Source organism: Triticum urartu, chromosome 2, assembly GCF_003073215.2.
Source record: "Triticum urartu cultivar G1812 chromosome 2, Tu2.1, whole genome shotgun sequence".
Lineage (NCBI taxonomy): Eukaryota > Viridiplantae > Streptophyta > Magnoliopsida > Poales > Poaceae > Triticum > Triticum urartu.
In genome coordinates, this window is record NC_053023.1 from 641,055,638 (window position 1) to 641,073,101 (window position 17,464).

At 47.5% G+C, this 17,464-nt stretch overlaps 3 protein-coding genes across 4 annotated transcripts; 2 read left to right on the plus strand and 1 right to left on the minus strand.

Moving 5' to 3' along the window:
• The first annotated feature begins 341 nt into the window (after positions 1-341).
• On the plus strand, positions 342-4,211 carry LOC125539362 (branched-chain amino acid aminotransferase 2, chloroplastic-like). The gene is made up of 10 exons (XM_048702806.1): positions 342-663; positions 778-875; positions 1,362-1,539; positions 1,694-1,870; positions 1,950-2,081; positions 2,168-2,266; positions 2,586-2,702; positions 3,006-3,101; positions 3,208-3,320; positions 3,799-4,211. Exons 1-10 carry the CDS (start codon positions 559-561, stop codon positions 3,914-3,916), a joined length of 1,233 nt encoding a protein of 410 aa, XP_048558763.1. The 5' UTR covers positions 342-558; the 3' UTR covers positions 3,917-4,211.
• Positions 4,212-8,795: 4,584 nt separating this feature from the next.
• On the plus strand, positions 8,796-14,470 carry LOC125539363. Of its 2 annotated transcripts, XM_048702807.1 has the most exons (7): positions 8,796-9,721; positions 10,610-10,806; positions 10,909-10,961; positions 11,328-12,795; positions 12,891-12,985; positions 13,074-13,323; positions 13,408-14,470. In XM_048702807.1, the coding sequence occupies exons 2-7, from the start codon at positions 10,656-10,658 to the stop codon at positions 13,968-13,970; spliced, it is 2,580 nt and encodes an 859-aa protein (XP_048558764.1). In that variant the 5' UTR covers positions 8,796-9,721; positions 10,610-10,655; the 3' UTR covers positions 13,971-14,470. The 2 variants fall into 2 exon arrangements, with proteins under 2 accessions (XP_048558764.1, XP_048558765.1); XM_048702808.1 differs by lacking the exon at positions 8,796-9,721 and having other exon boundaries at positions 10,733-10,806; positions 11,369-12,795.
• A 44-nt stretch (positions 14,471-14,514) lies between these two features.
• Positions 14,515-17,088, minus strand: LOC125539364 (rop guanine nucleotide exchange factor 3-like). Its single transcript, XM_048702809.1, has 7 exons — positions 16,484-17,088; positions 16,277-16,393; positions 16,011-16,165; positions 15,853-15,927; positions 15,471-15,761; positions 15,030-15,362; positions 14,515-14,932 (listed from the first exon to the last, which is right to left on the minus strand). The coding sequence occupies exons 1-7, from the start codon at positions 16,809-16,811 to the stop codon at positions 14,813-14,815; spliced, it is 1,419 nt and encodes a 472-aa protein (XP_048558766.1). The 5' UTR covers positions 16,812-17,088; the 3' UTR covers positions 14,515-14,812.
• Positions 17,089-17,464: the final 376 nt, after the last annotated feature.

Consider the following 17,464-nt stretch of genomic DNA (forward strand, 5'->3'; position numbering starts at 1 on the left):
TGCCACGGACGGTCCTCCTTGGGGCAGTGGGAAGATGACGGACGCGGCTCACAGTGCCACGTGTAGCAAAGAGGAGGCGGCGAACGCGGAGTCTGTTTTCAGCTGGCTGAACAATAACATTTTCCTATTTTTTTTACCAGAAAATTGTCGTGCGTTGACATCTTTGAGTCACTAGAATTGCCATGGTCAAATCCGAACATTCGGGATTTAGTACCATTTTCGTTAAACTATCATTTACGCAAGAGAAGTACGACCGCTTTACCCCTACCTGAGACCCGATCTAAAGACGCTTCTGCCTCGCTGACCGGTGGACCTAAATGGCCAAATCCCTGTCAGCCCCGCCGCCTCCGGCCTCCGCACCCGCACTGACAGGGCTCGACCCACTTCGCTACCCGGCGGGCGAACCAATGTCAACAAGCCCGCCGGCACGCTTGCCGTTCGTGCGTTCCGCAGCCGCCACCCCGCGACTCCTTCTCCTGATCTCCCCAGCCGTGCCGAGTAGCCAACCAACCTACCCCCACCCACCGCCGATCCCCTGCCCCGGCGAGTCATACAAATATGGAGCTCCGCCTCCGCGCCCCGGTGTCCCGCGCTTCCGCTTCTCCGCGCGGCACGGCGGTCTCCCCCAGCCCCAGGCCGCATCCGCGCCTGCCCTCACAACCCGTACGAATTTTCATCTGCGACTTTCTGCTGCAGCACGGCGATCGGTTAAGTCGTACTGTCCCCAACTATGGGGAAAACCATCAAACACCTAATAAAAAGTGTGGCTGTCTGCAGATTCAGAAGCGATTCGCCGGCAGCGCCGTCTCCGTCTCCAGGCGAGGCACTGCGGCAAGGAGCAGCCCGTGTTCCGCCCTGATGACGGCGTCATACAAGTACGGCAACTTGACCCGGCGCTCCGCGCTGCTGCACTTTCGTTTTCGTTTACGCCAGCCACTAGGCCTGCCTGCTGTTCCTGGCAGAACAAGAACATAGTCAAAAATTGTAGATTGATTATGAAGAATGGGGATTCATTCGCGCATTGCGGTGTTGCTATTGTCCGCCCATTTGTCCTACATTATAACATAGTTATGCACAATTGATGACCTAGTGAAGGAAAACATTGTTACAATCCACTATTTAGTTAAACGAAGAAGGAAAGATTGCTACAATCCAAAACTGATCATGTCAAAGGGTTTAATAGCCACAAGGAGGTAAATAAACTAGAAGAAATCGGTGTAGTACTATCACTGCATCAGTGTGCCTTTGCATTTAGAAGCTGCTAATAAGCTTGGTTCCCTTCTGCGTTCTGGCTGTCCCATGATGGGCATTTTTCCTGTTTTGCCGAATTATTGTTTGTTCATGTGAGCTGCATGTTCCAGCACAGGAACTCCGGACCTGGTCGACTTCGACTGGGAGGCTCTTGGATTTCAATTGGTCCCGACAGACTTTATGTATATAATGAAATGTTCGTCAGATGGGGTGTTTACCAAGGGTGAATTGGTTCCGTATGGGCCAATTGAGATGAACCCCGCTGCTGCAGTTTTAAATTATGGCCAGGTTTGTTTACCTCCCTGTTCTGCCTTGAAGAATCACCACATGATTGATGAACAGTGCTGTGTAATTAATATCCTTGTTGATTTCAGATATGTAGGCTGCTTTCGTTTGCTCCATTTTCGTTGGATATGCTCTAACATGGTTATAAAACGTGCAGGGATTGCTCGAAGGTCTTAGAGCACACAGAAAGGAGGATGGTTCAGTAATTGTTTTTCGCCCTGAGGAAAACGCGTTGCGGATGAGGATAGGTGCAGATCGGCTATGCATGCCTGCACCAAGCGTTGAGCAGTTCCTATCAGGTGTCAAGCAAACTATATTGGCAAACAAGCGTTGGGTAAGTACATATTTCCTTGAACAGTGACATGTGATGCATATCTCCTTTCTCATGGGTTATGTGCTTCATGAGATTGTAGGTACCCCCCACTGGCAAAGGTTCTTTATATATCAGGCCGCTGCTGATTGGAAGTGGAGCTATGCTAGGTGTAGCACCTGCTCCGGAGTATACATTTGTCGTGTATGTTTGCCCAGTTGGTCACTATTTCAAGGTTGGTGAATTTGGCTTCTTTTCAGTTTCATATATCCATTTTTTATGGTTCCAACAGTAATATTTCAATGTCTTATTTACTTTCAGGATGGCCTGTCTCCTATTAGCTTATTGACTGAGGAAGAATATCACCGCGCTGCACCTGGTGGAACTGGTGATATTAAGACAATTGGAAATTATGCTTCGGTAACACACCTTGCTCTGTAATAAGTGTGATATTATTCATCTGATCCATGATTACCTTCTGTACATCTTTACTCCCTGGTTCTCTGAATATGAGTTTGTCTTCCAATATTTTGCAGTTACCCTCAACTTGCATGCTACTGTTGTGCTGCTAAGTGCATCTCAGCTCTAATTTTGCATAGGATAGTGGTAGCTTTCCTCAAAATTTGGTGTATATAAATGCTTATCTTGATCTCTCTGGTTTGATAAGATCAGGAATAACATTACCATATTGTTATGTGGTTCCTGATGCTTTGCACTTTTGTTGAATCCCTGTATGCAGGTTGTTAGTGCTCAGAGAAGAGCCAAGGCGAAAGGTCATTCTGATGTTCTTTACTTGGATCCTGTGCATAAGAAGTTTGTGGAGGAAGTTTCTTCCTGTAATATATTCATGGTGAAGGTATGTGTACTGTACTTTGTTCCATTTGGCTTCCTTTGCAAGTGGATATGAAAACAACAGTGTAGAGTAGTTTGAGTATTAGTGCCTATGATTTCGCTGACAATAATGTCTCGGGGCATCTGCGTAGTCTATTGAAAGAACTGAACAAGGCGCAGATGCAGAATATCATCACCTGATTAGCATGCTAGTAGCCAGGATATTTACTTAATTCCATGACTGCTCCAAACTGTATATGTTGTATTGGCACTATTTTCTTATTACTAGATTTTGATAGGAATGTGATCATTGAATTTTTCCTGACAGGATAATGTTATTTCTACTCCACTATTAACGGGAACAATTCTTCCTGGAATCACAAGAAGAAGTATAATTGAAATTGCCCGAAATCTTGGAATCCAGGTAACTCAAACAGGGATGTTCATCTTCAGCCTGGATCATCTATGGAGCAACAATATGAGATATGATACGATCTTTTCATTTAACATTCTAGCTTTTTTATTTTCAGGTCGAAGAGCGCCTTATTGCGATAGATGAGTTGCTTGACGCGGATGAAGTCTTCTGTACAGGGACTGCCGTTGTACTATCACCTGTTGGTTCCATAGTGTACCACGGAAGAAGGTAAATACCATATAGCCTTGAAGTAATTATTTTTCTACTGGTATCCATTTACATACCCCCTTCGTTCCATAATAAGTGTCGGTGCTCTTAGTTCAAATTACTTATTATGACAGCAGGGAGTATTTGATTAATGAGACTACCAAATCTAGGCAGGATAGGCAGGGTTTATAAGCTTACGAAATTAGGCAATCAGACGTATTGCATCTCTAACTATGAGTTAAGTGCCTAGCAGTAGCAGCAGCATTTCATGTTTGCTCTATGATTGTACCAGCTCCACTGAATTGTTGGGGCCTGGCTCTGCAAAGCCTATGATTGTACCAGGATAGGCAGGGTTTATTATCTTCTTTCATTGATTGTTCATACAAAATCTGCAATTGCCAGTTGGGGCAATATTGGAAAACTTATGGGATCTGCCAGCCACGTCATCAATTGATTACCATTCCTGTATTGAAATCAATCGACTCTCGTTCGTTTGCAGAGTGGAGTATGGGGGCGGGAAGGTCGGAGCGGTGTCCCAGCAACTGTATTCGGCACTCACAGCTATCCAGAAAGGCCTTGCAGAGGACAGTATGGGATGGAGTGTGCAATTGAATTAGCAGCTTTATCATCTGGATGGTCTCTACGAGCTCCTCGGCATGAAAACAATGCAAAATCACTTGACTCTGTGTCAGCAACTTTTCCAGAACGTAGAATAGAGCAATTTCCCTGTGAAGATAGCAAGAGGTACACACACAAGATAGCATCAAGCTGGATCAAAAGATTAATAATAATGAATAAATAGCTGTTGTTTTTTGTCATTCTGTTTCCCAGGAGGACTGATTACACTTTGAGTGTATATAACTCTACCGTACACCCATGACACATAATTATTTGTTGCACCAACTGGGTTCATTACTAGTGTCTCCTTTATGTCTGATATGTATTGAGGCCAACTTATCTGGACAATGGGGTGTGCTATTAGCACAGTGCATAATTATATTGGTCAGGTGGCAACAGTTTTTGCCAATAATGGCTCCCTGGCCCCTGCATCTCATTTACGGTTTGGGGTTCGTCTCGCCTGGTCTCCTCTTCCTCGGCGCAACAGCACACGCCGTGCCATGCACAGATGCACTGTTGCTGATCTGAAAACCTTAAATTTGCTACAGCACCTGCAGCTAGCTACACATGTGACATATCCATCCCTCTACTACTAGTTAAAAGTCTATGATTAGTAGACCATCTCTCTCTTACCTTTGTGGGTCAAAAGGGAGAGAATATATCTATTGTTACCGCTCATATAGCTTTAGAAAAATACTTTCACGCATGGCAAAAAGGATGCTGCTGCTACACACCAAGCTCCTCCCAGCCCACCACGCCCTATTCCTTTGCGGCTAGGGCAAACTCTCCTCTTTAGGCTTCACCGGCAAGCCCATAGATTCGTCTTCCCTTTGCATGTCGCTTCGGTTAGTAGTTTAGGTTAGAGTTTTTAATCCTTGCAGGTGTGGCGCTCAGGCGGATGGCGGGGCTTCTCCTTTGAGTTTTTATTCCGGAGTTCAATCCAACTCAAGTTCGTCCATCTAGACATAGTCGACGGAGCTCTCCCGTAGATTCATGCCGTCTCCTTGGGGCGGTGAGGTTAGGGTTTCTCGTCATGTGACGAGATTTGACGTCAGGTGCTTCAGATCTATTCAATATTTCAACAGCGACGACTGCCGCTTCAGGGTGCTGGTCCGGCTCGGGTGGAGGAACGGTGATAGCAACGCGTTGGCGGCTCATTCCGGCGATGGTAGTGGTCTTTCGGTGGTCTTAGAATCTCGATGTAATATTTATTATGTTTAAGATGCTGTGTATTTCCGGCGAACTTTGATAATAGAACTGGATCAATAAATACTTGTACTCTACCAAACTGACCATTCTCTGTCAAAACTGGTGGCAAGGAAGGAGTGAAGGATACATCAGACCATCCCTGAAAGAAAACAAACAAAAAAGGGACAGAGGGGGGTTGCATCAGAGCACGCAAGACAGAGATGCTTGTGTTCCTTTGTACTTTAGAGCTGTGGAGAAGAGATCGAGATCGATGGGCAGTTGCATCTTGCATGGGGTTGGGTTTGGACTAGGACGCCGTAACGACCAGTTTTAGTTCTTGGTCTGACGCGCGGACAGCTGAACGGGGACAAAAGATGAACGGCGGGTGAGGCGTTGGCGTCGAACATAAGTACGCTTGGCAACAAAACCCCGGGCTGTTAGGCGACTGACCGATGGAACAGGAATGATATATCCAAATCGCCACCCTTTTTCTTCGCGACGAGGCCGACTGATTAGCCAGCCCAGGGTCGACGCGTACGTGATGGAAATGGAATCGATCGCCCACCTAGCGGCGGACAGCGGTCGGCGTCGCCGTGCGGATGCCACGCGCACTGTCGCAGACGCGTGCCGGCCGAGCGTGCGCGCGCGCGGAGAAAGCGGAGCCTCCTGTCGACGGCTCGCGTACTTGCACCGGTGCACGGTGCTGCCTGCGCCTGATGCATCCGCTGAAGAACGGCCGACGAACCTCGCCGTCGTCCCGGCGGTCGATGACGTACGTTTGTAAAGCGGAAAAGCAACTCGGGGCAGCTCTGAGGGAGGGCTCGAGGAAGGAGGGGAAGGTTGAGATGTCGCCGGAATAAAATACCGGCCGGTCGCCCAGCGCGGCGTACGCATACATGATGCACGGTCGCTTGCAAAGCCCACCGGCCGACACGCGCGACAGCGACCCCTCCGCCAACGCCTCCATGCTGCACTGCATGCATCCACCGCCGTCGGACCGGGTCGCGGTCCACGTACGCCCCGACCTTCCTTCCATCGCGCTAACCCGACGTACGACTGCCGGCAGAAGTACACACGCATGTTTGTTACGGTCGTGTAGAGCCATCCAGACCAGCCACGTACGTACGCCTCTCTGTACCGTACTATACAGTATGTATACGAGGAGGCCCACTGTTTCCGGCCGCGTGTACACAGGCGAAAGTAAAGAAACTGTGTACAATACGAGGTGTACGAAATGACATACTACTCTGATACTAAGACATGTTTTTTGACATGGAAAAAGAATCAAGGAAAAGAAACGGGTGATGCCGGGATGCTTTAGTTAGACGCTTCTTCTTATATCCCATGCTAATCCAACTGGTTTCCGGCGAATCTTATTCTAGTTGGTTTGTCACATCCTCGGAATTAAGAATCGGATGATGACACCTGCTGCCGCTGTGGCGCTCACAGAGGAAATTATGAATGCAACCTTCAGGTTGTTCCCATTCGCCTGAAAATATTGGTCAGAGCTATTGAGGAAACCAACCAAAAAGTATATATTCAATGAGAGAGATATTGCTTTGCATGAAAAGGCTGGAGAGATTGAGGGTAAATTTATACATTATCATGAATAATTCAGCGTAAGGCTTTTTCTTCTTAAACTGGAGAGAATTCTAATTAATTGAAACATAATGGTTGTATCGTAATCGTTTCTGAAACTTATTTATTGTGCTAAATAATCCCTTTTCTGGACAGACAAAACCAACATGGATTGGTTAATTAACCAGGAAGTCAGAGAGATACTACTTGCAAGAAAAAACCAGATAGATTAGTGATAAATTTAATTTTTTTGTCCTAAATAATTCATCGTAATTAAGACTTTTCTTTGAATGTAACTCCGGTTAATTAAGGTAGAATAGTTGTATATTCCAATCATTGTGCACTCTAGTAATCATTTTTCACTCAAATGAGCTAGTGAAAGCTGCAGTTAGTCTGAATTAGAAGATGAAATTTGACATTTGAATTCAACTTGTCACGGCAAAAAAAAAACCATCTCTTGTCACAAAGGTTGCACAGTCAGGCTCCCTCCCGTGGTTCATGTTGAATGCTCGGTGCTCCAAGGAGAGGGGTTGTTTGGAAATGTGCACAAGCATACTCGACACACCCAAAAGGAAAACATGACCACAAACAGTGAGCGCATATATAAAACTCAATACTTTGCACAAGTAATTCGCCCTGCTTACTCCATGTTCCTTTCTACGTTTTATGTAAACTTCATGCAAAGTACTAAAAGATTGTGTACGAAGATTGAGAAAAGCTCTAACAGCAATTGGAAGTGACAAGTAATGGTGAATAAAACCCATCATCTACAAGGAGCATACGAGGTTTCCCTCCCCTCATCGCCCCGACATCCTCATCGCTTGGCTTCTAGTGAAGTAACCCCATATGCTTGCAAGGCGACAATGAAAAAAATGACAAGGCATCACCTGTCGACAACCACAGTGTCATTCAGCTGTAAAGCACCCCACTTATCGGTAGCGCGTTATTTATTAGGACGTCGAGCCATCCGGGCTTCATGTTTAGAAAGTGTTTTAATGCATTGCGCTTTTAGAAACTGATGGTTTGGTGCCAAAGATTATCGGCCAGTATGCAGGCAAGCCAAAAAATAATAATTATCTACCAATTGGTTAGCTATCAACTTGTCCTGCTAGCCTCTCAAAACCTTTTAATTCCCCCACTTCTCATTCGGGGAAACTTTGGTCATGCTTGTTTAGATGTGACATTATGAATATGTTTTGCACGGTAGCTATTCTTATATAGAAACACAAATGGACTTAACAATCATAAATTATAATAATATGTATTATAATGATGATGATGATGATGTTTTACCACTTCATGTCTATTGTCCAATCTAGTACTCCCTTCGTTCCGATTTTGAACTAAACCCATGACGAGTAAATCAGAACGGAGGAAGTAGTATATAGTGTCATGTTCAGGGGTGTATGTGTCAAGATTTATGCCAGTATGCAGGCAAGCCAAAAAATAATAATTATCTACCAATTGGTTAGCTATCAACTTGTCCTGCTAGCCTCTCAAAACCTTTTAATTCCCCCACTTCTCATTCGGGGAAACTTTGGTCATGCTTGTTTAGATGTGACATTATGAATATGTTTTGCACGGTAGCTATTCTTATATAGAAACACAAATGGACTTAACAATCATAAATTATAATAATATGTATTATAATGATGATGATGATGATGTTTTACCACTTCATGTCTATTGTCCAATCTAGTACTCCCTTCGTTCCGATTTTGAACTAAACCCATGACGAGTAAATCAGAACGGAGGAAGTAGTATATAGTGTCATGTTCAGGGGTGTACGTGTTGAGCTTGATGGAGCAGCTATTGACGTACTCCCTCCATCATAGTTTAGAAGGCACAGTTAAATTTGCGTGCGTTTCCATAATAGACAAGGTTTAGGGCGCATTGCATTTATTTCTAGTAGCTAATTAGTACTCCGATATACTATTTCTATATGCATGCGTAGTGTGAATACTATTTCTTAGCCCATCTCACAATCAATAGATAACCATCTAGGTCCCAAAAAATTTGCAAGCGTGCCTACTAAACCGTGACGGAGGGAGTAGTACAAAAAGAGGGACACGAGGGACATACCAAAACTGAGGCATATATCAAATCCAAACCCCCCTCTTTTAATCCGCTGCCCCTCCGTCGTCATCAGAGAGACAGAGAGAGAGAGAAGAGAGAGCGATGGTGGTAGGAGAGCAGAGTAGGCAGTGAGGGCAAGGGGTTCCACGTCCCAAGAAGCCTGCCGATTGCTAAGGAGGAGCCGTGCATGCGCCCCCATGGCCACGGACGGCTCTGTTTGCTGAGGGGCACAGAGGGGGAAAGAAGGATCACCATCATCAGAAAAAGGCAACTAATTTCCCACACGGTCCTGTGAAGAAAAAGGAAGGGGCTGTGAGTATCTGTCCATCCGCATTCGGGTTGTTTCCTTCCATCTCTGAAGGCCCGGGGAATTAATTCGATCCCGGCGCCGCCGTCGGCGTGTTTCGCCGGCCCGCTGCCAAGAAACGGAGGATCAATCAGATATTGTTCGGGCGCTCGGGTCTTTCCTGCCTGTGAGATTCTGAATCGCCGGAGGCCGAAGGAGAAGGACTGAGACTCCGCCGGAGGCGTGGCCTGCATGTTTGCCTCGCCCTCCTCCTTCCTTCGGCGTGTGTAGATCCTTCCGAGGTATTCCTCTCCGGCGTGCCAAGTTTCTCGATTCTGGACGTGGATTCCAAGCCTGGGGCGGGGGCCATCCTTCCGAGGTATTCCTCTCCGGCGTGCCAAGTTTCTCGAGGAGGCACGGCAATAACAAGGAGGGTTTCCTGCTCCGTCAGAAGATCATTCCAATCTGTCTCCGCCCATCTTCAGTTGGTTTCTTCATCGTTGAAAGCCCAGAGGTCGGATTCTGAGTTAATCTCTAAATATTGGTGCCGAGTTTACAGAGGCGGAACACAAGGCGATTCAGACGATTCAGCAGGCCGTTCTCCAAGAACAGTGGTCAGGGCGACAACCGGGTCGTCACCTGGTGGGTTCTGTGATCAATACTCGCCGGTAAACAGGTAAATTAACCAATCTTGATCTTGATTTTTCAACATCTGGCTAGACAGTCTGATTAACTTGGCCCAATACAAACACAACTTTCAGCTTGTTGTAGTGCTCCGTCGGTGCTCTGTTTTTTAATCAATGACGCAAAGGCAAAGTCCATTTTGGTGGTACTATATTGTTTTTATAGAACGGGCATTTCGGCCAGCTAGCAGCGGTTCTTCGTATGCTTTGGGAGATAATTAGTCCAACATGACAACCCTTCCTTTCGTTATCACTGAATGAGGGGGGACTGAGTTGAAATCTTCAGAGTTCACCAGTTTGCCTTTTCGATACCCCAAAATACTTCTGCCTCTCCAGTTTCAGTTAATCTGTTCTTCTTATTTACCTTTCGGATACCCCGGAAAACTTCTCTCTCTACTTTTTTTTACCAAATATGTGGCATGTTTGCCTTTTCAATACTCCGAAGAGCTTCGCGTGTCAAATTTTGCTCCTTTGGTTCTTTCAAGTTCTTGTGACACGGTTAAGCTCACTGAAGAAAACAATACTAAACACGGAAACCTGTAACTCTAACCACGTTGAAGCCGACATTTGCATCCGGTAGGTGCAATGTGATCCTTGCCTCTTTTTGATATGGTCTTTGTCTTTTGGGTCTTTGTACCATTTCTCATTCATTTATTTGGTGCGCTGTATTTGTTTATGTAGTTAGTTATGCCACCATTCACTAATTGGAACATACTTTGAAAATCTGAGCTGTTGGGACTTTTTTTCTTTTTGAGAGAGTGAGTTGTTGGGAATTGGGAGAGTGGAAAAAGGGAAGCTTTGGTTGCCATTATATATTCCTAATTTTGTGCTGTTCAGTGTTCACACAACTTTCGGTTTACGCGTGTGCTTTATGCATTCAGGTTAACTCCCCTGAAGAGGGTGCTTACAAGATAACACCGTTTGGCCATGTTGTCCCCCAACATGGCAAACAAAAGTTACAAGCAGCGGAACGAGAAGGTTCAGGTAGGTTGTATGTCGGGGCTGATCCGCATGTTCGACTTCCGCCGCGGTCAAAAATATCTTTCAGATGGGAGCCGGAGGATCAACACATATTCAGGTGAGGAACTCAGTGACATTCCTTATCTGCACTATACTAGTATGAGTTGATGTATTATCTGGTCCATGAATTTGCTAAAAATAAACTGTGTGCTTTGTGCAGTTAAAAGGGGTCTAAAAGGTTCTGAAGATTACAATAGAATCACGGCTGCAGATGTAAGTTTTGAATCAACTGAAAACTACGTATTATTTTCCAGTTTTTCACATAGGAAGTACTCTCTCTGTCCCAAAATAAGTGTCGTGGCTTTAGTTCTTGATTACACTCATTTTGGGACGGAGGGAGCACAAAATAGCGCTATAAACCTCAAAATGTGGTAATTTTGGAACTTCTTTAAGCTTTTGAAGACACTTATGTATGAATATTTTAGGTATGGCAGAGTACTATGTGATATCAAATTTATTAGCGCACAAAATAGATGCAATCATTTTTAGTTATATGCGGTATGTTGGAGTTTAACATGGTCAGAAGTATTTATAACATTTTGAAAATAACTGCGAATACAATCAATTGCCTTTTCTCAGAATGACAGAGACCATGGGGCTGAAACAATTTATGCCGGCAGGCCAAGTATTAGAGCACTGATGGAAGAAGAGATGGCCAGTGGCACACAGCCCTTGAAGCAAACAGAAAGAAATACGCTGGGGATATTCTCTAGTGATGTTAAGTCTGTGAATCTGCCTGAAGGATCTGAGATTGACCTAAACTTGGCTGCGAGTCTCATGGAAATTTACAGAAGTCACAATGGAAGTCAAGACAGTAGCGATTCTGTTAAATCTGGTAACATTTCTTATTCAGTTGACCAAGAGAACAATGCTGATGCTGGTGCACATACCAGTCGGATACCCTGTGTTATTCAGAAAGCACTAGAAGATGTGGCCGAAGCGGTAATAAGCCATCAATCAGCGAATGCAGACTACAGAACCAGCAGCGGCGAAGCTAGGTCCAAAGAATTGGTTGATGCACTGCAGCTGCTGAGCTCAAACAAAGAGTTGTTTCTGATGCTTCTGCGAGACCCGAGCTCTAGATTGTTACAGTGCCTCCAAAACCTCTATACATCCCTAGGAGGTCCCAAGTTAGAACCCACGGAATCTGATGAAGTAAATAAGTTGCAAGTTGCGACTAACGGCATAGAGCAGTCGGAGGTTTCACCAAGTAAAGTGCAAAGAAAGTATAATTCTTTCTTGCAAGAGGATAAGTTAGTCATGAGGAAACCATCACAGCTAAATGACACTTCCCGTGGCCTTAGCACAATAGTAATCTTGAAGCCAAGTCCTGCAAGAAGTCAGGGTAGCCTTATCTCAAGTAGTGTAACTTCTTCACCACTATCAAATCATAATAATATGCCAGGTCAGGTTGAAAGTGGCAAAGCTCCTCACCATTTCTCTCTTAGAGAGCTTAGAAGGAGGCTAAAGCTTGCCACCATGAGTAGTAGTACTTTCCACAATGCTGATCCACCCAAGCAGTTTGCTGTCGAAAGTATGTCGATAAGTTCAGAAAGTACAGATTCTTCTGACTGTGAGATAGCTAAGGAACCATCCATTGTTGTTGACAAGAAAACAAACTTTAGAGATAGTGGAATTGGCATGGGGAATGATGCCACTCATGGTGTCGGCTCTTTTTCCTATGAAAAGGCTAGGAAGCATCTCATTGAGAAGCTAGACAATCAAGATGAAGACATTTCTCAGACTCTACATAAATCAGAATCCATTAGGAGATTAATTTCACATCCGGAGGATGAGGCATTTTCTCCCAGTCATTCCCCTCCAGAGGAGGGCATTAGTATATCTCAGGAAGCTACAGACTCAAGTTCACAAATAATTGAGCAAGATGATAGTTCAGCAAAATTTAGCCCACCAAACGAAGACCAGGAGACAGAATCGACCAATGCAAGCTCTTCATCAGCTAGTAAAGAGTTGAATGAACTCAGGACAGATCATGGCAACCATGTATTGGAGGAGCACACTATTTCTCAGGAGCTAATTGATGAAGGTACGTTGCTCATGTATTATAAAGTGTAAGATCCCTTCTCTTCAGCTTTAGTTTTTTGTTGTTGTAATGTAATATACACATCCATTTGTTTGCAGATGTTAAGAACATGCAGGATACAGTGGAAAACCTACAACTCTCTACCGAGACCGAAACTTCAAGTGAAAGATTTGAACTAATAAATTCAGAAAAGGTAAGTCATACCTCTTAGAAATTTGGATACAAAGTTGAGCTGTTTTTCTACAGAAAGTTGATGAATAAACTTTCCCCCTCTACTGAAGTTATCTTCCGAAGAACCACATCCTGTGAATGTGTTACCAGAAGTTACTGTGCATTCTCCTGAGGACCCCGTTGAGGAACAAGACGATTGCAGTCCATCAGCAGTCGTTCGATTAGCCAAGCCATCCATGTTGACATTTGCTTGCCTGCCCGAGAATGCTGATGAAAAAGAGGAGAAACTGAGTCCACACTCGGTTCTGGACCCTTCCTTGGCAAATAGTACCAGTCCCAGCCATAAAACTCGAAAGCAAGGTACTTGAGTGAAAATAAGAAATTCCACCTTTTTTTTTGCTTTTGCAATCGATTGATGACAGAAAAAATTGTGTGTGCTTGCAGATGAGTTGTCCATGCCTAGCTCAAGAGTTCTTTTCGAAGAACTTGACACTCCATCTGAGACGTTGCAGACTCCTGTTCTTTATGATAAAAATGAAAGGGTTTCCTTCATTAAGTCTGTGCTAGAAGCGTCAGAATCGCTGGCCGGGGGCTGTTCGGAGAGGTGGTATACGGATGTGTCAGTGCTTGAGACATCTGTATTGGCTGAAATAGGAATGTCATACTGCCTGACAGACGATGTGGTTCTTCTTTTTGATTGTGTTGAGGAAGTCCTTCTCAAGATAAGCGATGATTTCTTCGGCGCTGACCCATGGGTAGCTTTTCTGAAGAAAAACGTGAGGCCAGCACCTCTGGGGATGGAACTCGTTAGAGAGGTGGCTAAGTGCATCGATTGCCTTGTCGATGATACTGAAACTCCAAAAACGTTAGATGAGGTGGTGCTGAAAGACTTGGAAAGTGGACCGTGGATGGACCTTCGGTGCGATGCCGAAGACGCTGTTATTGATGTGTGGGATGGTATGCTTGACGACTTACTGGAGGAGATGGTATTTGACCTGTGGTTTTAAGACTGTAGATCTTTGTAGTCATCCATGAAGTTACACCTGATCAAACCCGGCCTTTTGGTAGTATGGGGGAAAAAAGGTTACATCGGAAAAAACTGAAAAGGATTTTATAGATTCAGCAGTGTTTTCTTTTATAGAGAAGGTGAGGATGCAGCAATGATCTGTTATAAGGAGGTAAGGAGAAGTGAAGTGAGTATGATAGATGAGATCTCAAAAAGATTATAGAGTTAGGCAGTTCATCATGATAGGGTTGAATCCCCTTTTGATGGAGCGAATAACAGTTTTTTTTTCACAGCCCGGTGCTGTTAGTTGTATAATCTTGAATAAATGTGGTTCCAGACACTAGGAATTGTTTGGTTATGCTTTTCGTCTCACTTGATGTTGTTGGCTGTAAAGGTGTGAGAATAGGAGATTGAGTTTGGGTGTGTATAGATTGTTCCCTTAACTGTCTGAAGAATAATTTCCCTCAAGGGCAGGATATATAATTCTCCCTGTTTATGATATGTTCATACTCTGGTGAATCATGTCAGCTGCCAACTTGAGAGGCCCATGCCCATCCATATACTAGAGGAACATTCACAAGTGACAAGTGATACTGTACTCTTTGGCATCCATTGTCATGATACAGAATGCAATGCAACTGAAGGGCCATGGGATTGGAATGAATGTAGCCCCAAGCATGGCTATGCTAGGGGAGTAGCCTACTGTGCTCATGCTGCTATCTTCCATTAGTGTACTAGCACTACATGTTATGGCATAATGTACATATTGTTGGACGGGTGTATGGACCAGCATTTTGGTTTTCTGGTCCAGGTCCAGGTTCGGGCAGGATGAACGAATGATCATCATCCGATCTTCCTCGCCGACTCGTCGGCGAAAAGAACGTCGTCTATACATGTCACTATGGTGTACGCCAGGCTCTCCAGCACCCTGGAGTAGCTCTCCAGCACGGCCTGCCCGACGTCCTGCGCCACAAGAACAGATTCATCACATCACAAATTTTCACAATTCAAGCCTGTAATCAGATCGAAAAGCTTTGGTGTGGTGATCATGGTTGCCGACCTTGTTGTGCTGTATCTTGCTGGCGTCGAGCGTGGTCTGGGAGAGGCCGGGGAAGCGGTGCTTGAGGCAGAGCAGGGCGTCCTCGGCCCGGCTCGCCAGCATCACGTTCTTGTCCGACTCCATGAGGTCCTTGACGGCGCCCCACGGCGACCGAGCGTGGCCGTGCCCCGCCTTGCGCCGCCACACGTGCATCGCCGCCTCCACGCGGTCCGCCGCCTCCAGGGCCTCGTGCTCCGACGACAGCTCCAGGCAGTCCAGCAGGTACTCCGGCGAGAACTTGCCCGGGAACGACATGCCCCGGTAGATGGCGTCGCCCACGCTCGCCCGCCCGCACTGCACATTTGGGTACCAGCAACCTTTGTCAGAGGAATCGCGATCGGGAAACTAAAAGAAAAGTTTCAGTTTCATGGCGGGAGGTTTGAGGCTGCCACCCTGACCCACCTTGGGAAGCGTCTGCGTGTACGATTCTGGGATCTTGATCTCGGCGAGGATGCCGTTGTTGATGGCCATGGCCGCCTTGTGGATCTGGCTCGCGCAGTCGTGCTTCTGCCGCAGGTCCCGCCGGGCCGGCTCCGTGAGCCCGGACTTGGTGACGCACGGCACCGGCAGCCACCACCGCTCCTCGCCGCGGTGGCTCGCCGGACGGCAGGGCGCCGAGTCGTCGCAGCTGTCCTTGTGCGCCTTGTCGTTGAGGTACCAGAATTCCGTCTTCTGGAAGCCGTCCAGGATCTCCTGCGCGCGCATCATCAATCAAATCAAATTAAGCCCACGTGAGCAGCAAATTCTTGGAAGGCGCGAAGGAGGAAATGGGCTCGGATCTTACGAGCAGCATGTCGTCGAGCTTCTCGAGCGCCGGGAGGTTGACGTAGATGTCGGATCTCGGCCTGGTCGCCATCACCTGACAGAACCAGAATGCTTTGTCATCAGTGACATGGAAGTTGTATGTTTCGAAGCCATGGTGGTGATGTTTCGATTCTTCACCTCTCGGGTCGTGCCGTCGGGCAGGATGTCCTTGGACGGGAAGAACTCGACGATGTAGTCGCAGACGGAGAGCAGGCAGTCCATCTCCCGCCGCCACATCGACTTCTTCTCCACCGGCAGCGGCTCCAGCCTGTGGCAGCTCCCGAAAACGGTCGCTGCGAGCAGAGGAAGCAGCGGATGCTATCAGAGTATCAGGGGACGTCCTCTGTTCTCTTGGTAATTAACCTCCTCCAAACAAACGTGGACGGGCGTGCTTGATTGCTTACCGTAGAGGTTGGTGATGGCGTTGGAGATGGCGGCGGCGGTGGAGACACCCTTGCCGCCGCCGGACATGTCCTCCCCGAGCAGGAGCTTCGAGAACCTCTCCTTCATCAGCTGCAACTCTGCCAGCCCACACCCACGAGTACATTAGCGCATTAGCATACCTACAATGGACAGGAGCCAAGAACAGAGAGCAGCAGAGAAGTGCGTACCGGTGCAACCGGCCTTGCGGTCACGCGCGCCGCCGCGGCGCGCCTCCGTGCCGAGCCTCTGCAGCAGCGGCGCCGGCGGCGGCATCCGCGCCGCCAGCTTGCAGACCGGCCAGCGCGGGTACGGCGACCCGTACGGGCTCCCGGGCTCCCCGCTGCACTCGGACGACACGTCGGAGGCGGCGTCGTCGTCGTGCTCGTCGTCGCGGCGGAGGTTCAGCGCCCGCAGCACGCCGCCGGGCTGATGGTCGAGGGGCATGTCATCGTCGTCGAGGTCGGCGTAGTCGGACTGCGAGCCCTCCTCCCACGTCCACGACGTCGGCGTGTCCATGTCTATCCCCGCGCATGCACCGACGGCCGCTTAGTTCACGCGCAGGCACAGCTCTGGGCGGCGCGTGCGGCGTGCGTCGTGATGGTGCGCGCCGAGTGATCGATCGAAGCCGGGCAGGCAGGAACGGGAACGGGATAGCGATGGTGGTGGCGCAGTGGAGGACAAGGCGGGCGGTGTAGGAGTCGGAACATGCGGGGGGAGTGGCAGCGGGGACAAGGGACGAGCAGAAATAGGTGGCGTCGCCATCATGAGGCCCCACGATGACGCCCGCCCCGCCCGCCCGGTGGCCATGAGGTAAACGGGCGTGCGATTCCCTTCCCTCACTGCCGACGGCGATGCCTCCTGCCTGCCTGCCGCGGGAAATTTTCTTTGAAATGTGCAACAACTTACTGCCACCGCAGTAATCCAACTAGGAGTATCACTGTGCGCCTGGCACGCAGCGGCAGGCAGCGCTCTGGCGCTCTGCCACGGGCATATGATCACGTGCCCGCCCCACAACTTGCTTAACACACTAACGGCCAATCAACCATCATGGTCTGTCCCCCCTAAACACCGCAGCGGCACCTCATTAGCGGCCGCGTGGCCGGCGCGGAGGTCGCGTCGCCGTGGGCTTTACCTGACACAAAAGCCGCGGGCATGCCGGCCACCCCCGC